This window comes from Miniopterus natalensis, chromosome 18 (assembly GCF_054644295.1).
Source record: "Miniopterus natalensis isolate mMinNat1 chromosome 18, mMinNat1.hap1, whole genome shotgun sequence".
NCBI classification, from domain to species: domain Eukaryota; kingdom Metazoa; phylum Chordata; class Mammalia; order Chiroptera; family Miniopteridae; genus Miniopterus; species Miniopterus natalensis.
The window spans coordinates 35632300-35648437 of record NC_142098.1 but is presented as its reverse complement, the minus strand read 5'-3'; the positions used below and the strand labels follow the sequence as shown (position 1 = coordinate 35648437).

General features: G+C 56.3%; 1 protein-coding gene across 2 annotated transcripts in view; it reads right to left on the bottom strand.

Moving 5' to 3' along the window:
• Positions 1 to 6563: 6563 nt before the first annotated feature.
• Positions 6564 to 16138, bottom strand: part of GRIK5 (glutamate ionotropic receptor kainate type subunit 5) — a 38726-nt gene continuing 29151 nt past the window's right edge. For both annotated transcript variants that reach the window (XM_087826724.1, XM_087826725.1), the window contains 5 exons: positions 13748 to 13913; positions 12281 to 12506; positions 10654 to 10782; positions 10450 to 10571; positions 6564 to 7559 (listed from right to left, as the gene is read on the bottom strand). In XM_087826724.1, coding sequence (XP_087682850.1) covers positions 7131 to 7559; positions 10450 to 10571; positions 10654 to 10782; positions 12281 to 12506; positions 13748 to 13913 — 1072 coding nt within the window. In that variant the 3' untranslated portion in view covers positions 6564 to 7130. The remainder of the gene's footprint in view (positions 7560 to 10449; positions 10572 to 10653; positions 10783 to 12280; positions 12507 to 13747; positions 13914 to 16138) is intronic.

The window sequence follows — 16138 nt, the reverse complement described above, 5'->3', positions numbered from 1 at the left end:
GGTAGAGGGTTGCTGACAGATCCTATGGGCCCATGGCCAAGGCAGGATCCCAGGCTCAGCGAGGCTCAGCGATAATCTCCTCGTGACCTTGTAGAGGGCTGAGCTGCCTGCTATCTGCCCCCAGACCCGAAGCTGAGCTGGGGGGCTACTGGGAGGGGCTGTAGCCTGGAGCCTCTAAGGGAGTGCAGGGGGCAGGAGGGAGGCTTGGCCCTGGGCCAGCCCTGCAGCAGCACTGCGTCTGACATGAAGCACAGAGGTTTGGGGGACAGTGAGGACACTGCTCCATCCCGTCCCAGGGGTCTCTGCCTCTTCAGAGAGGTAGACCCGTGGATGGAGAGATGCGGAGATATAAGCTCATGGGGTTAAGGTAGAGATGGGAAGGGGGTGGCAGGAAAGAGAGATGGGGGCCTGGCAGGAGTGGGGAAGAAAACCAGCTGCTCACCCCTGAAGCCTTAGGGGAGGCTGGTAGCTGATGCTTGGGTCCCTATGAGGCCTAGGAGTGGGACCTGGACTCCTGGTCAGAGGGAAGAGGGGCTGCGGGCCTGGACTCCTGGGCCTGAGGGAGGAGGGGCTGGGGGCCTGGACTTCTGGATCTGAAGGAGGAGGGGCTGGGGATCTGGACTCCTGTCCTGAAGGAGGAGGGGCTAGGACACTTTGGCTCTTGCTTGCCCTTGCCATAACCGGAATCCCTTCTATCTGTTGGTGGTGGGGGGGGGGGGGGGATAGCCAAGGCTTTCCCAGTGAAGGCAGGAAGCCCAGGTAGGTGCACTGCAGGGTGAGAGCACCTTTGAGAGTGGGGGGCACGCCTGCCTCGCTGCAGCCCACCTGTGTGGCTCCTTGCCATTTCCTGTGCTGTCTGCCTCCCCCTGATGCCCTCAGCTCACATGGCCTCTGTGCCTTGGCCAGCCTGCCCCTCCTCCCCTCAGGGTGTCTGGGGCATCATCTCTGAGCATCTCTCCCTCAACCTCCCCTATTGCCCTCTGCCTTCTCTTCCCATCACCCAGGCTGACTTGGGTTGTGTCTGGATAGCAAATGTCTGTCCCTGGGTTGCCTCAGTTTCTCTTTGTCTTTCTCATGTCTCTCTGCCCGTGTCTCTTTCTTTGTCTCTTTCTCCCTGTCTCTTGTAGAGCATCTCTGTGTCTCTGCATTTCTCTCCATCTTTCCATGTCTCTGTCTCTGCTTCCTGTGTCTAAAGCACCTCACTTCTCTTCTTGTCCCCACTTTTTTCTCTAAGTACCCCCAACCCCCTCTCCCTGCAGTTCCTTCTCTGAGGCCTTTAGCCTCAGTCCTCTCCTCCATCTGCCCATGGCGTCCCCTCCCCCATCCCACTTACCTGGAAGCATCACTGACTCCCACCTCCCCCTTCCTCTCTCCTAGTCCTCTGTCCACCCATTTCTTCTCCCCATCCCCCCTCACCCACCCCAATCCACAGATCTGAACCCCCATCCCCCACCTCCATCCCTGGGCCCGGCAGCCTTCATCCGCCATCTTCCTCCCATCCCTCATACCCCGTTTCCATTGGCCTCTCTCACCCGGACCCTCTGTCCTCACCCCACCCAGCCCAGCCCACCCGCCTCTCCCACTCCTGCCCCCGTGGCCCCGCCCCAGACACGCGGGGAGGAATCCAGGGCTGCGCGGGGTCAGGTGGTCAGCCAGGATAGGAGGCGGCATCTGCTGGAGAGACTCGCAGACAGACAAGGACACACAGACACTGAGGCAAGGGCATAGCCAGGCATGCACGATACCCCCCCCCCCACCGCGCATTTGCAAACGTTCGCCCTCACTCAGCCTCCCCTCGCTGGTCCCGCTCCACCCAGCCCCCAATGCCTGCCCCCCCAGATGAGGGGCTGGCCCCAGCCGCAGCCCCAGGCCGCGCTGCACCGCACTGCAGAGCCCCCCCACTCAGGCCTGGAAGGAGAAAGAGAGGTCATCTGGTCCCCACCCGGCCAGGGAAGCGGAGGGGCCTGGACACCCCCAGACACAAACGCCAGCTCGCAGACACACCCAGACACGGCTGCAGACGGCAGGACACCACCCGGGCTACACAACCGCAGGGAGACGGTGCTCCCAGGGCCCGGCGGAGCCCGGCGCCCGCGCGCGCACGCGGCCGAGCATCCCACAGCAGCAGGCGGGCGCGGATGCGGCGGCCGGCCCCTGCCCCGCGGACCCCGCGCACAAAGACACGCCGACGTGCCACACAGACGCCCGGGACCCAGGCGGCCGAGCACACACTCAGCCAGACACACAACAAGCGGGGCCGTCTCCGCGGGCTCACGGGGTCCACAGACCAGGTCGCGGGGCGCAGGGGTCCCGGAGCCCCCACCCCCGCAGACACCCAGTGTCACTGGACCCGCTATGTCTCACACACACACACACACACACACACACACACACACACGCGCGCGCGCGCGCGCGCGCATCCCTGGCCGACAGAGCACCTACCCCCATCTTGGCGGCTTCGGGGGTCAGGGGCCCGCGGGCGGGAAGGGGGCCGGGGCAGGGGCCTCGGGGTGGGCTCAGGCGCGGGCTCGGGCTGGGGGGGCCTCTGCAGCGCCCGCGCCGTCCGCGCGTCCGTCAGCCGTCAGCCCGACTGCACAGGGTCTGCGGCGGCCGCCGCCTCCGCTGTCTCATATGCCCGCGCCCGCGGGGAGGACCGGCGCCGGCCAATCAGGGGCGCAGGCGCCCTGACGGACGGACGGGGCCCCGCCCCCGGTACTGCAGCTGTCCTCCCCGCCCCCAGCCTCTGCCAGGGGAGGACGCTGCAGGAGGGGGGATCCCGGAGATCCCCGCAATGAAGAACCTGGAGACCCTTACAATGTGGAGGGCGCCTCCGAGGAGGGGGCGCTGAGGGAGGGAAAGCCCTGGAATTCCCCTCACTTTGGGGGGGTGCCAGGCAGGAGAGGGGTGCGCTCCAGGAGGTGGACACCGGGTGGGGGAAAGCCGGGTAAACCACCGCAACGATGCAGGGGGCCCAGAGCACCTCTGTCCGCAGTGAGGGAGGGGGAGCTGGAGACTGCATGGGTTCTGCTCTGGAGGGGGAGCTGGAGAGTTCACAAGAGGGGAGATAGACCCCACAATGAGGACAGGGTGCTGCAGAGGGGGGAGGAGCCCTGAGGCCCCCTCACTGTGTGTGTTCTCCCTACCCAGAGCCATGGCAGAGCCACCCAATAGGACGCAAGTGCACAGGTACACAGGAGACGCATCACAGCCAGAAGACCGCTCAGCATCATACCTGTGACCACCATCCAGGTAGTCCAGATACTGGGGACACACACATACACCACTGCATCACACCCCACCAGTTTCACAATCACAGGACCCTTCCACACACTGCACTACCCCATCACACAACCCCAAGTGAGGCCCACGAACATGTAGGAATGAAATGCACATAGCACATACCTCACACACCCATCACACCACACGATCACAATCATAATCAAGTGCCACATAGATGAACACCCCCCGTCAGAACACTACATTGAAGACACACACATCACACACTCCACCATACCTGTCCTTGTTCCATCTCACGGAGACTCAAAACCATGCCACCCACAGACCTCAGAACCAACACACATCCACGCTCAGTGCCATTGTGCACTACAGGCCTCACGCTGCTTCCCGACAACACAGAAGCCTTTGTGGATGCTGTTGCATGGTCACACAACACACACACCATCACATAGGCTCCTCCCCAGTATACCTGGGCATGAGCAAAGGCCTACAGTGCAAAATTGACAAATGATGGTTGCTAATCGTTAATGACAGACAAAAAGGTGCCCACGGACTCACGGCACAGTAATTCACAGAAACATCCCCTGATGCCATCCCACACACCTCCCAAGCTGTACACATCATCTGTTGGGGTGCTATCGTGTATACCTTTGTTGCACCTCCAAACACACTCCAACACCCCCACCCATACGCCACACACATCCCATACTGGTATGTGTATGCACACACACACAGCTGGCACCCACACCCCAGAGCCACTCACTGGCACCTGAGGAGTCATGGCTTCCCACCCCACCCCACCCCCTTGCTCCATGAGGAATGCTCTAGACTCTCCCTGGGGAGAGTAGGAGCAGAGAGCGAGAGAGGGCCTGGCCCTGTCGCCTTCTCAGAATGTGCATATTATCTCCACTTAGGGGAGTGCTTGTGTTGGGTACACAGGCAAGGAGCAGGCTGTGAGCCTGGTGTGTGGGTGGTGGGTGGGAAAGTTAGGGACCTGTCCTGAGAAACATGTAAAAGGCTGGAGGCCAGAGTGAGAGACACAGAAACAGAGGCAGAGATTCAGAGGCATAGAGAGATGGGCATGGGCAGGGAGATGGGGCCAGGGAGTAGGAGGAGGTAGGGAGTCAGTTCCGTGGCTTTCCCCAGCACCCAGAGCTTCCGCCCAATCCTGTACTCTGACCCATCCCCTTCCCTCTCTGCTGTCCCTTGTTGCCATGGTAACAGGAAGGCCGACTATGCAGCAAAGGAGGCTGGGCCTGCAGACCTGGCCTGTCTCCATGGAGACTGGGGAAGGGGGGGAGCCACATTTTTTAAGCCAGGTAGTTGGCTCCCAGGCCCCTCTCCCCAACTCTGCACCCTTCCTAGAGGAGAGAGGACTCGTCAACATATCCTTTCCCTCTCCTGACACCTTGACCTGCAGGGAAGAGCCTGGACCATGGGGAAGGGGATTGAGAGGCAGAAAAGCCTGGGATGTTTGGATCCCAGGAGATTCTAGGCTCTCTCCTCCTGCTCTCCAGCTGGGCTCGGGAAAACCTTGGTCCCCCACACCCCACCCTAGACATGCACTCCCTACTCAGACACAGCCCTGGTGAGACTGATGACTGTGCATCATGCTCCCAGCCAGAGGCTCTGCAGAAGTTGGGGGTGGGGGCAGACTTAGGAAGGTCACAGTGATGGACAGCAACAGGGGAACTCAGCACTAGAGACAGACACACATAAGAGGAGACATGGACACACAGTCTAGAACCAGAGAGAGGCAGATACAAATGGACAGAGAGACCGGCAAAAACAGAGATGAGAAAATGGATGGAGGGAGACAGAGCAACAGAAGCACTCAGTGAAGGTGACAGGGACACAGGGACACAAATGTTTAACAAATTGGAGAGACTCTGAGATAAAGGCTCTAGAGACTCAGAGCGGAAAGGGGGGAGGGGAGACTCAGAAATGGGGAGAGAATCCAGAGACCATTAGCAGTGAGGTATTGGGACCAAAACTGGGAGAACAGAAATGTCTGCAATTATATTCTAGTCACTGGACAGACACAGTATGGCCCAAGGGCAGAGACATCGATTAGTCTGTAAAAGAGATGTGGAGAGAACAGAACCATTGAGACACAAGCTCACCCCCACACCTGTCCCTGAGGGCAAGTGTCTGAAACACAGTAGGGGCTGGATGGACACTCGGGGTGCTGTGTGACAGGCAGGTCTCCTGGGGTGTGGCCCGCCCAGGTTCTACAAAGACAGGCACTGCAGGGGAGCCAGAGCAACGTTGTGGCGGTCCGGTGCTGAACGGACAGCTCCCTGCTCTGGGCCACAGGCCACATGGGCAGGCCCAGCCTCACCCTCACCCTCTGTCCCTGTTTGGCTTCACTCACCGCTCCAGCCGTCTCGTCACCATCTAGTTTTCTATGGCTTCTTGTCTCTCACCTGTCTCTGCTCCACCTCAATGCCTGCTTCTCTCAGCCCCAATTTCCGGGTACTTTACCCTCCCTACTTTGTCTGTCTCCCCCCTCTGCCCATCCCTCTCGTGCCCCTCTCCATTCTGTCTCATCACAGCCAGCTCCCTCTCTTTCCCCCTTTTTGCCCCTAACTCCTTCCCTATCCTCTGCCCCTCTCATTCTCTTCCCATTCCGTCTCTCTCTCCCCACCTCTCCATCTCTACCCTTCTACTCGGCCTCGTTTTGGCTCTTGCTGTGTGACCTTCACTCATCCTTTCTCAGCTGCAGTTTCCACAGAAACCTGCAGCAGGGCGGGAGAGGGTAGGACACAAAGCAGACCCACCCTTCTCTCTCTCTATGGGGATTTATGTATTCCTCTCTTGGGGGCTGGGAGGTACATTTTCAGCAGAAACACAGGGTCACAGTCACAGACGTTTGAAGATGGCCTCATAGATGTACATACACACACATATGCACATGATTACAGAGTCGCCAAATCATCCCTTCCCAGGCACACACTTGCCACCACACCGGCCACCCAGGCACCACCACACTAAACAGTTCACTTGTCCTTCCCTCCCCCAGCCTCTTCTGGTTTCTGTCTTTCTGTGTCAGTTTCCCTGGTGTCTCCGCCTCTCCAGATTCCCGCATCTCTCTCCATCTGTCTCAGGGTCTTTGTCGCAGCCTCCTTCTGTCCTGAGCGAAGGTCAGCGGAGAGGGGCCAGCTGTCGGGACCTGGGCTGACCTGCTGGTTGTGGGCAGGGCCGAGGGTGCTGACTGCAAAAGTGACCATCCAGTATGTGGTTCTGAGCAGACTCCCTGGGGGCGGGGGATCCAATCCTCTAATGCCCTCACACTCCCAGGAAATGAGATAGGGCTATCCCCAGTCTGGGGGTTTTGTTCTTTTTTTATTCCAACGGGACTGGGGTGTGGCAGGGGGAGGGATGAGGGCCCAACTGACCCCCTCCCTGGGGGGGTTCTCATAGAAATTCCGAAGTTTCTCCCCCCAAAAAAGAGAGAAAAAAGAGGCGAGGGGCGCCCCAGGGGACACCTCTGCCCGGAGGCCCTCCTCCAGAAGTGGGGAGTTGCGTCGTCTTGGGAGCCTGAGCAGTCCCAGGATGAGGTTCTCCTGGCTAACTGCTTTCCGCTTCCGGGAATAGTCCTGTGGCCCTCGGACCCTGGAGTCCTCGGTTCCTGCGCTCCTCCTGTCCGCAGTGGGGGGGGCAGAATGCGGATCCGCGGCACCCTCTCGCGAGTCCACTAGGGGGCGCAGGCAGGCTCTGGAGCCGGGCCTCGGACTTCACCGGTAATCCAAGGCAAAAGCGTGGCGTCCGGCCCGCCGGGGCACAAGTCCTGTTCCTCGCTGCATGGGGAGGCGGGGGCGACAGGGGTCTGGGGCTGGCCCGGTCCCGGTCCCTACGGCCAAGTCTGGGCATCTGCCTGGCCCCGTCCGTCGTCACTCGTGCTCAGTGAGCTCGCGGGGCCCAGCAGGGCCGGTTCGCTGCCGGGGAGGACTGGTGGCCTCCACGGGGGCGCCCAGGCCACGCGGGGGCGCTCCGGCCCCAGAGGTCCGCAGCGCCTGGATGCGCCTGCACTCCTGGCAGACGCGCACGTGGGTGCAGGGGGTGGAAGCCAGGGGCCGGACCCCGCCAGGAGGCCCTGGGTCGTCCAGGAGGCGCTGGGGGCCCCCATGAGCGCCGCCCGCGTCCCCACCCGCGCCGGCCGAGTAGAGCTTGCCGTTACTGAGACGCATCTCGCGGACGGCACGCAGCGACAGCAGGGCCCGACTCGGGCCACCGGGGCGACGGCGCCGGCGGGAACGCGACGTCTTGCGGCAGGACACCGCATGCCGCAGCTCCTGCAGCATCTCCTGGCATACGGACACCTGCGGGCAATGATTGGGGGTCACCTGCCTGGGCTCTCCTGGCGGCCGCCCCCAGCTTCTCCCCACACCCCGTCCTTTCCTCTTCCCACCCCTCTGCACCCCTGCTCTCCCCGCCCCACCCCCATGTCCTTTCGCCTCCTCTCTTCCCTCCCATTCCTCTGTCTCTCCCTGCTCTTCCTGTCTTACCTCTCAGCTCCTGTCTCCACTTATCTCTCCAGTCTCCGTTCTGTGGGTTTCTTCCTGAACCTGCCCTTTGCTTCCTCTCGTCTTTTCACTCTAAATTTTCTGACTGCCTCTAGTCCTTCCCCGCCTACTTGTGTTCCATCTGTTGCCTCAGAGTCAAGCTGTCATTACTGCTAGGCCTATCTGTCCAGCACCTACTGTGTGCCAGGCACTGTTCTGGGCCCTGAAGATACAGCAGAGAACCAAACAAACAGCAATCCCTGCCCTTGTAGAGGTTATATTCCAGTGTGCTGAAGGCGAAACAATACGGATGCAAAAGCAGGTAGCCTGGGGCTGGGAGGTGTCCAGGCGGAAGTGGTGTGTGCTCAGGCTCCCTGAGACTGGGGAGTGCAGGGGGAGAGAGGTAGAGGAAGTCAAAGGAGCAATGGGAGCCTGCTCATGTGAGGCCAGGACACTGTAAGGATTTTGCTTTTATTCAGAGTCAGATGGGAGCCAGTGGAGAGTTTGAAGTAGGGGACGCTGTGCTCTCAGGATCACTCTGGAACTGTGCTGAGAGTAGGGAGGCCAAGGACAAGAGCAGGGAGGCACTGAGGGCACTGAGGAAGTAGAAGGGGTTGGATTCTGGGTACAGTATTTTGAAGGTGGAGCCAACAGGATTTGCCAGATCAGACAGAGGGTGTGAGAGGGAGGAGTGAAGGGTAACTCCACATATTTTGGCTGAAGCAACCGGAATGATGGTGTTCCCTGGTGGGTGGGCAGGAGCTCCATGTTAGACACCTGCGTTTTGTGTGCTGTTAGACATCCATGTGGAGATGTCGAGTATTGAGCTGTATTTATAGACCCTGGGTTCAGGGACAGGTCCCTGTGAGATACACATTTGGGGCTACAGTAGGCAGCTGTATGACCAGAACACGCCAGCTCAGCTGACATGCTGGCTTCTGACTGGCTCTCTCGTATCACTCACTCAGGGTGTGGCCATGGCGTAGACAAACAGCGCAGTGGCAAGGTCCCTGTGCAAGGAACCGAGGCTTCCAGCCAGCTGCCATGTGAATGTGTGTATTCATCACGTTCTTTATTTTCTGTACCTGAGGATGTTTTGACATCTTTAAAATCTTGGTGACCAGGGAGAGACTGCCTCTCCCTTCCCCCGCCTCCTGCTCCTGCATAAACCCGGTGCTTCCCCATGTGGCCCTGTGTGGTGTGGCAGACCTCTCCTCTCAGGAAACGTAAGTAATAAAAATCTTCCTTCAATGGACTGGTTTCTCTGTGTCATTGCTCAGTCACCTCCATAAATTAAAACTCCATAGGTACATTTTGAGACAGTGAGCCATCCTAGAAGTGGCTCCTCCAGCCCAGCTGAGCATTCAGCCAACATTGTGACCATGACCTTACCAGAGACCCTGGACAGCCAGAACTGCCCAGCTAAGCTGCTCCCAGATTCTTGACCCACAAAAACTGTGAATTGATATGTTTGCTGTTTTAAAGCTGCTAAATTTGGGGACAGTTTGTCATGTGACAATAGATAATACAGAAGTCCTCAGCATAGAGATGGTCTTACAAACCATGAGTCTGGAAATTCCAGGCCTGAGCACAAGAGTCCCCACAAAGCAGTGGCCAGGGAGGTAGGAGGAAACCGACGTGAGTGCAGGGAAGAGTGGGTTTTGAGAACGGATGATGGGCTGGGCTGAAGCCTATTGCTACCTCACATGTGATGAGGCCTGAGCCTCCTGCATTGGATTTCACCCATAGAGGCTGCTGGTGACAAGAGTGGCTTCAGCGGAGAGGTGGGGACAGCAGCTGGATTGGAGTGTGTACAAGATCGAATGGGAGGAGAGGAATAGGGAACAGCAGGGAGACTCAAGTCTCTCAAGGCAGTCAGGGAAGGAGAGGTTGGGTGGTGGCTGGGAGGGAAATGGGGTTGAGAGGATTTTGGAAGATGGGAGAAATGACAGCACGTTCCTATGTTGCCAGCCTTGACTCAGTAAAGGGGAACTGGCGATGTGGAGGCAAGGAGGGAACTGCTGAGGGATGTCCTGGGGAAGGCAAGAGGGAGGAGATGGGGCCAGATGGAGGTGCCTTAGCTAGGAGTGTGGACCTTCTTGGAGTAACTACCAGGGCAAGTGGAGAAAGTGCAAGACAGCTAGATGTGGAGGTGGGGCTCTGCATGTTCTCCTCACTCCTGCTTAGCTCAGGGGAGTAGAAACAAGGTCATTAGCCAAAAGTGAGGGCCAGGAGGAGGGGTTGGGGGCTAGTAGGGAGAGGGGAAGGCCAGAACCATCTAGAGTGCAGGGGCCCGGACAGGTCTGGCAGTGGAGGAGTACGGCTGGGCAAGGGAGGCCCGAGCGTAGTGGGAGCCCATCAGCAGTCCAGCCTGGGTCAGCCGCATTCTCATCACCTCCCCTCCTAGTTCTCCTTGCTCTGCCTCTCCCCACATCCTTCTCACTGTGCCCCCTCACTCCTCGTCACTACCTCTGCCCCTCCTCCTCTGTCCTCATGCCTGTGGATTCTCCCCCAATCTGTCTGCTCTCCTCTTCTCTCCTCCGCCTCCTCTACCCTTGGATCCTCCCAGATCCCCTCACCTCCCTGGCTCCCTGACCCCTCCTTGCCACTTGTTTTCCTCCAGTGATGCCCACAGTGCCGCAGTCTTCATGCCCCCCCTGCCCTGGGGTCCCACAGCTTCCCCCACACCCTTTGCCAACTCCCTCACCTCTTCGGACTCCGCCGACCTCCGTGTGGACCATATGAACTCCATGACGGCCACGAAGACAGCAATGATGAGGCCACAGATGAGCACAACAAAAATGCCGCCGATGTTCTCCATGCCCAGACCTGGGGGTGGGAGATGGGTTGGCTGTGCAGGTATAGGGGCTGTGGGGGGCTTCAGGAGGGCACAGCGTGCGGGGCGGCTGACCTTTAGCTCGGTGGTCCTCCTCCTTGGGGCACCGGCCCCCCTCCCACCACTTGCGCTTCAAGATCTCCAGCCGGTTGTTCTCCTGAAGCTGCAGGATGGCCAGTGTGATTTCATCACGGAACGGGGAACCTGGACGGGGCACACAAGGGGCACACTGGCCACCGGGCCCCAGAGCCCTGCCCACCAAACCCCACTGCTCCCTGACCCTGGGCCCTCCTCTTGTCTCTGCCACATCCCCAGGGTCTGCCCTGACCACTGCTCCCCTGCAACCATGAGGGCCACGCCCCACTACACCTCATGTCACATTTGTCACGGTCCCCTCCCTGCAGCCTCCTCTCATCCCCACACAGACTTTTCTCCACAAGCAGCCAGAGGGACAAAAGGACAATTTCAGAAACAGAGTCAGAGATCATGCCGTTCTCATGCTTAAAACTCTCCAGTGGCTCCCAGATGCCATGAGAACAGCACCCTTTCCTGGCCTACAAGCTCCGAGCCGCTGGCCCAGCCGCCTGGGGCTCCGCCGCCCCATGGCTCTCAGCTCCAGCCACACTGGCCTCCTAGCTCTTCCAAGTCCTCCAGGAGTCATCCCATCCTGGAAGCTTTCCCTCGGCCTGGACTGTTCCTTCTCTCAATTCACCCAGGGCTCTGCTCACTGGTGCCTCCTCAGGGGGTCTTCTCTGACTTCATTTAAAATGACACTAAGCGCTCTACTTCCTGTCAGTCTCTTCCCCTTAATTTACTTCAGAGCAGCTGTCACCACCTGACGTCGCATTATAAAGCTGGGTTCACTGCTGGTTTGCTGTCTGTGCCTCTAGAAGAAGGCAGGAGGATGGAGCTTTGCAGCTTCCTGCTGTGTTGTCCCAGCATCCAGCACATGCCTGGCACAGAGCTGGGCATCAGAATTCCAGCCACACCTCTCCTCTGCATGGCCCCAACCCTGGATCACCTCTCTCCTCCCTTAGACCAGCCTTGCGCCCAAACACCTCACACCTACCCTGTCCTGTGCTCAATTCTTCATTCTCTGCGATACTTCCTGAGCACCTACGAGTGCCAGGAACTTGGCATATGAGCGAGTGGGGTGATTAGTATTTATCAGGCACCTACTGTGTGCCAGACCCTTGGCTTACAGAAATGTATTCAAGCCTCTCAGTGATCCCGTGAGGCAAGTATTTCCAACTCCCTGGCAGGTGACTCTAGCTGAGTTGGAGGTTAGGGGATGGGCATTTGGACCTAGCTGTGAATTCAGAGCTTGTCCCCCCAAGCACCAGGCCACGTTGCTTCCCTGGCACAGCTCCGACGCTGCCACAAAGCAGCTAAGACTTAGAGTAACTTCTTACACAGTAATACGTTAACTATAAGCTGCAGCCATCAGCACACGGACGGGTTTAAAAGCTAAAATGCCAAAATTTGGTGACAAAATTGGTGGTGAGCTTCCAGCGATGAGCCCCGAGAGGCATGTCCAGTCTCTCTGGCAGATCCAGCCATCCTTCTATCCTTCCTCCCTCCCTTCCATCCATTCAGCAATACTCATCACCCATTTTCTGAGCACCTGTCCTGAGCCAGGCTACAGGTTTGGTGGCCTGTCCCTGGCCTGTCTGCCAAGCCCCCAGCCCTGCCGCCACCATACCCAGCGGCATGCCAATGCCGTAGCCCTTGGTGTCGAGGAGGCCCCCGATCTGGGTGAGGTTGCAGTTGAGGCGCCGATGGTACTCGTTCATGGTGGACTCGAGCAAGAAGGCATAGCGAGAGTTGAGGACACGGGCGATGCCTTCCTCTGTGCTCTTGACGAACACGCTGGGCTGCTTCGACTGCATGTAGTTCCACATCCGCTGGTATGTCTGGTACCGCGAATTCTGGGCAGAGTGGGCACAGGGGAAGGGGTGAGGGGCTTTCCACCCCCTGCCCTTCCTCTGAACCCTGTCCCCTGCCCTCCAGCAAGTCTCCCTCAGCCTGAGAGAGAACAAGGAGACCAGAGGAAGACAGAGGAGAAGACAGATGGATAGATGGCTCAAGGCCAGGTCGAAGTCATCCCACACCCCCCAGCCCAGCGAGAGCCCTGAGGCCCAAAGGCTTGGGAGGAAGGGGCCAAAGTCTATTTTTCAACCCTTCTCCTCCCTTCCATCCTTGTGCCTGGCTCTGCCTGACACCAGCCCTGACTTTGCAGTGCTCCCAGGCCTTACTCATAGAACCTGGGAGCAGATGCTCAACCCTCAAGTCTACCCAGGGCCCAGCCTGGTTCAGGAAGACCCAAGTCCATGCCGAATAGGACAGCTTACTTCCCACAGGCCCTGCGGGAACCTTCTGGGAATTACTACCCCTCCTCTGCCACCTGATGCCCGCCCTCCGCACCACCTCCCCCTCTTTGATCTGAGGTCTAGACTCTGCCCTTCCTAAGTACCCCATAGGCTCCGCAACCTCCCAATCCTATTCCAATGGTCTCCCACCTGGGAAATGGTTCCGCCACCCACCTGAGAGACCTGGGAACTCATCCCCTTCCTCCTCTCCTGATTACTCCTTCAGCCAGTTGCCTCTGCCCAGCTCCAGCCTCCTCTCCAGACCACTCATCTACCTCTAACTGCCCCAGAGGGAGCTTCCAGCTTTTAAAGGGGTCACCCCTCAATCGTTCCCACATCCCCACTTACAGGGTCCAATTTCAGCCCTATCCTGGCATTTGAAGCCTCTGCAGTTTCTCACTCAAACCTCCTTACCAGGCTTGCTTTCCTTTTGATTGCTTCCCGCCACCCCAAAATGCATATGGACAAGCTCCCTTCACCTTGAAGGGCCTTCCCGTCTTCTATGCTGGCCCATTTTGCCAGACTGGACTATAGCAGCCTCCTGGACTCCATTTGGCCTGTCCAGCACTGACTCGACATTGGATCCCACACCTGCCTCCTTTCTCCCACTCCTTGGGTGAAAGTTCAGTTTCCCCAGCCAGACTCCTCACGAGAGTATGAGCGTGTCTTCTGCTCCCCGGCCTCCCCAACCTTCAGGACATTCAGGTCCTCTGACCCAGGAGGCCCTGCCCAGCCCACCCTGAGCTGCTCTGCACAGTGGAGATCCCGACATCAAGCCCAGGCGGCTTCAGGGGCCCTACCTGGAAGAAGGTCATGGTGGAGCCAGCGTGGATGGTGCCGTACTCAATGTTGGTCTGGTCTGCCAGGTCATCAGCTGACTCCACAGGCACCTCCATGCGCTGCACGGTGAGGAAGGCGGCCAGATTGGCCGTGTAGGAGGAGATGATGATCAAGGTGAAGGCCCACCTGAGGGGTGGGAGGGGTAAGCCACAGGCTGGAGCTCCCCTGCCCCCCACCCATGGGCCCCACTGGTGGTGCCCCCTTCAGTGACCTGGCACCTAGGAGGCTCAGTGACTGCTGGTTAGTGGAGACTTGGGGCATAGATTCTGGAATCAGACTCTCTGGATTTAAATATTGCTTCCAGAGACTTCCGCTTCCAGACACAGGAGAATAAGATAGAAATATTCTCCCATCAAGGAAAACTAGAAAACTAGACAGCATATAGAAAACCATTTAAATACATAGGACAACGGGTATTTCAGGACTGTGATCCCTGAGGGAAAAAATAAATGAAGTGAGCCTTGCCATTGCCAAGGCTGTCGACTGGGTTTAATTTACAGACTGCAGTGCTGGGAAGGAAGGGAAGCCCAGTCTAGCAGCCTGGTTAAGCTGTGGAGATGGAGACCATAAATCAGGAAGGCCAAGACAGCTGGGGTTTGTGGGAGAGAGTACCCAAGGGGAGAGCTGCACAGAGAGAGGGTTCCAGAAGTCCGCACGGGGTCCCCTTGAGTCTTTGGCTGAATATGAGTCTGTGCACGCACAGGGTGAGATTCCAGCAGCCAGACAAGAACAACGTTCAAAGACAGAACAAGTCCCAGGGCTGCAAATCTTCTGAGCTCCCTCCAGTCAGAGTAGAGAGATCTCACTGGATTCATGAGACATTCAGTAGAGACCCAAAAGGACAACACATTAGAAATAGTTAGCTTAGCCCTTGAATAAAGGCTACTCTAGATCTGCCCTAAAAGAACTTAAAAACAGGCCTGGAAAGGATAAAAATAATCTAAAAGTAACTTAACTGCCTGCCAGAAAAAGTCCAAGGCTCTTTGAAGTGGTCTTTTCAACCACGTAAACAGTGTAAAATCACAATGTGGGTCATCCAAAAAAAAAAGTACCAGACAGCCCTGGCCAGGGGCTCAGCTGGAGCATCATCTCATGCACCAAAAGGTTGAGGGTTTGCTCCCCAGTCAGGGCGCTTATGGAAGGTAACTGATTGATGTTTCTCACATCAGTGTTTCTCTCTCTCTCCTTCCTCTCTAAAATTAATAAACATCCTTGGGTGAGGATTAAAAAAAAGTTACCAGATATAAAAAAACAAAGGAAACTGTAACCAAGAGTAAAAACACTCATATGGAAAAAGACCCGGAATTGACAGAGATGACAAGGACATTAAACAGCTATTATAAAAATGTTCAGAATGCTCAAGGATATAAAGAAAAATATGAACATAATGCAGAGAGAAATGGAAGACATGAAGCAGAAGTGAAATGTTGATATTTCTAGAGATGAAATATACAACACCTAAGAGGAAAATTTTACTAGAAGGGATTACATACATTAGAAGCTGCAGCAGAAAAGAACAGGGAGTTGGAACAAAGTGAAAGAATCTGTCCAAAATGAAGCACATAAAGGAAAAAAATGACTGACAATGAGCAAAGAGTCTGAGTGGCCTGGGGAATAATATCAAGTGGTCTTACAAATGTGGCTGGAATTCCAGAAAGAGAGGAGAGGCAGAGGATAACAGAAAAATATATATTTGAAGAAGTAATGGCCAAAAAGCTTTCAAATTTGATGAAAACTATAGATGTGCAGATCCAAGAAGCTCAATAAATCCTGGTAGGATAAACAGACATATATACAAAACACACCAAGGCACATTATAATCAACTGCTGAAAAACCAGTGATAAAGAGAAAATCTAAAAAGCCGCCATAAGTGGGGAAATACACTACACACAGAGAATCAAAGATAAGAGTGACAGTAGACTTCTTTTCAGGAAGTATGCAAGCCAGAAGACAACACGACAACGTGCTGAAAGAAAGAAAAAAAACACACCTTGCCAACCTAGAATTCTATATTCAGAAAAAATATCCTTCAAAGAAGAAAACACACTAATGAACTTTTCATACAAACAAAAGCTTGGAGAACTAATTGCTAACAGATTTGTACTTCAAGAAATGGTAAAGGAAGTTCTTCAGGTAAAAGGAAAATACTAGATGGAAATCTGGATGTCTATGAAGTTAATGAAGAGCACCAGAAATAGTAGATGTGTGGGTAAATATAAAAGACATATTCCTCATTTTAAAAATTTATCTAAAAGACATTTACTGTTGAAGTAAACACACACACACACAAAACCTAATGTATTATGGGATTCATAAGATAAGTAGAAGTAAAAATATGACAACAGTAGCT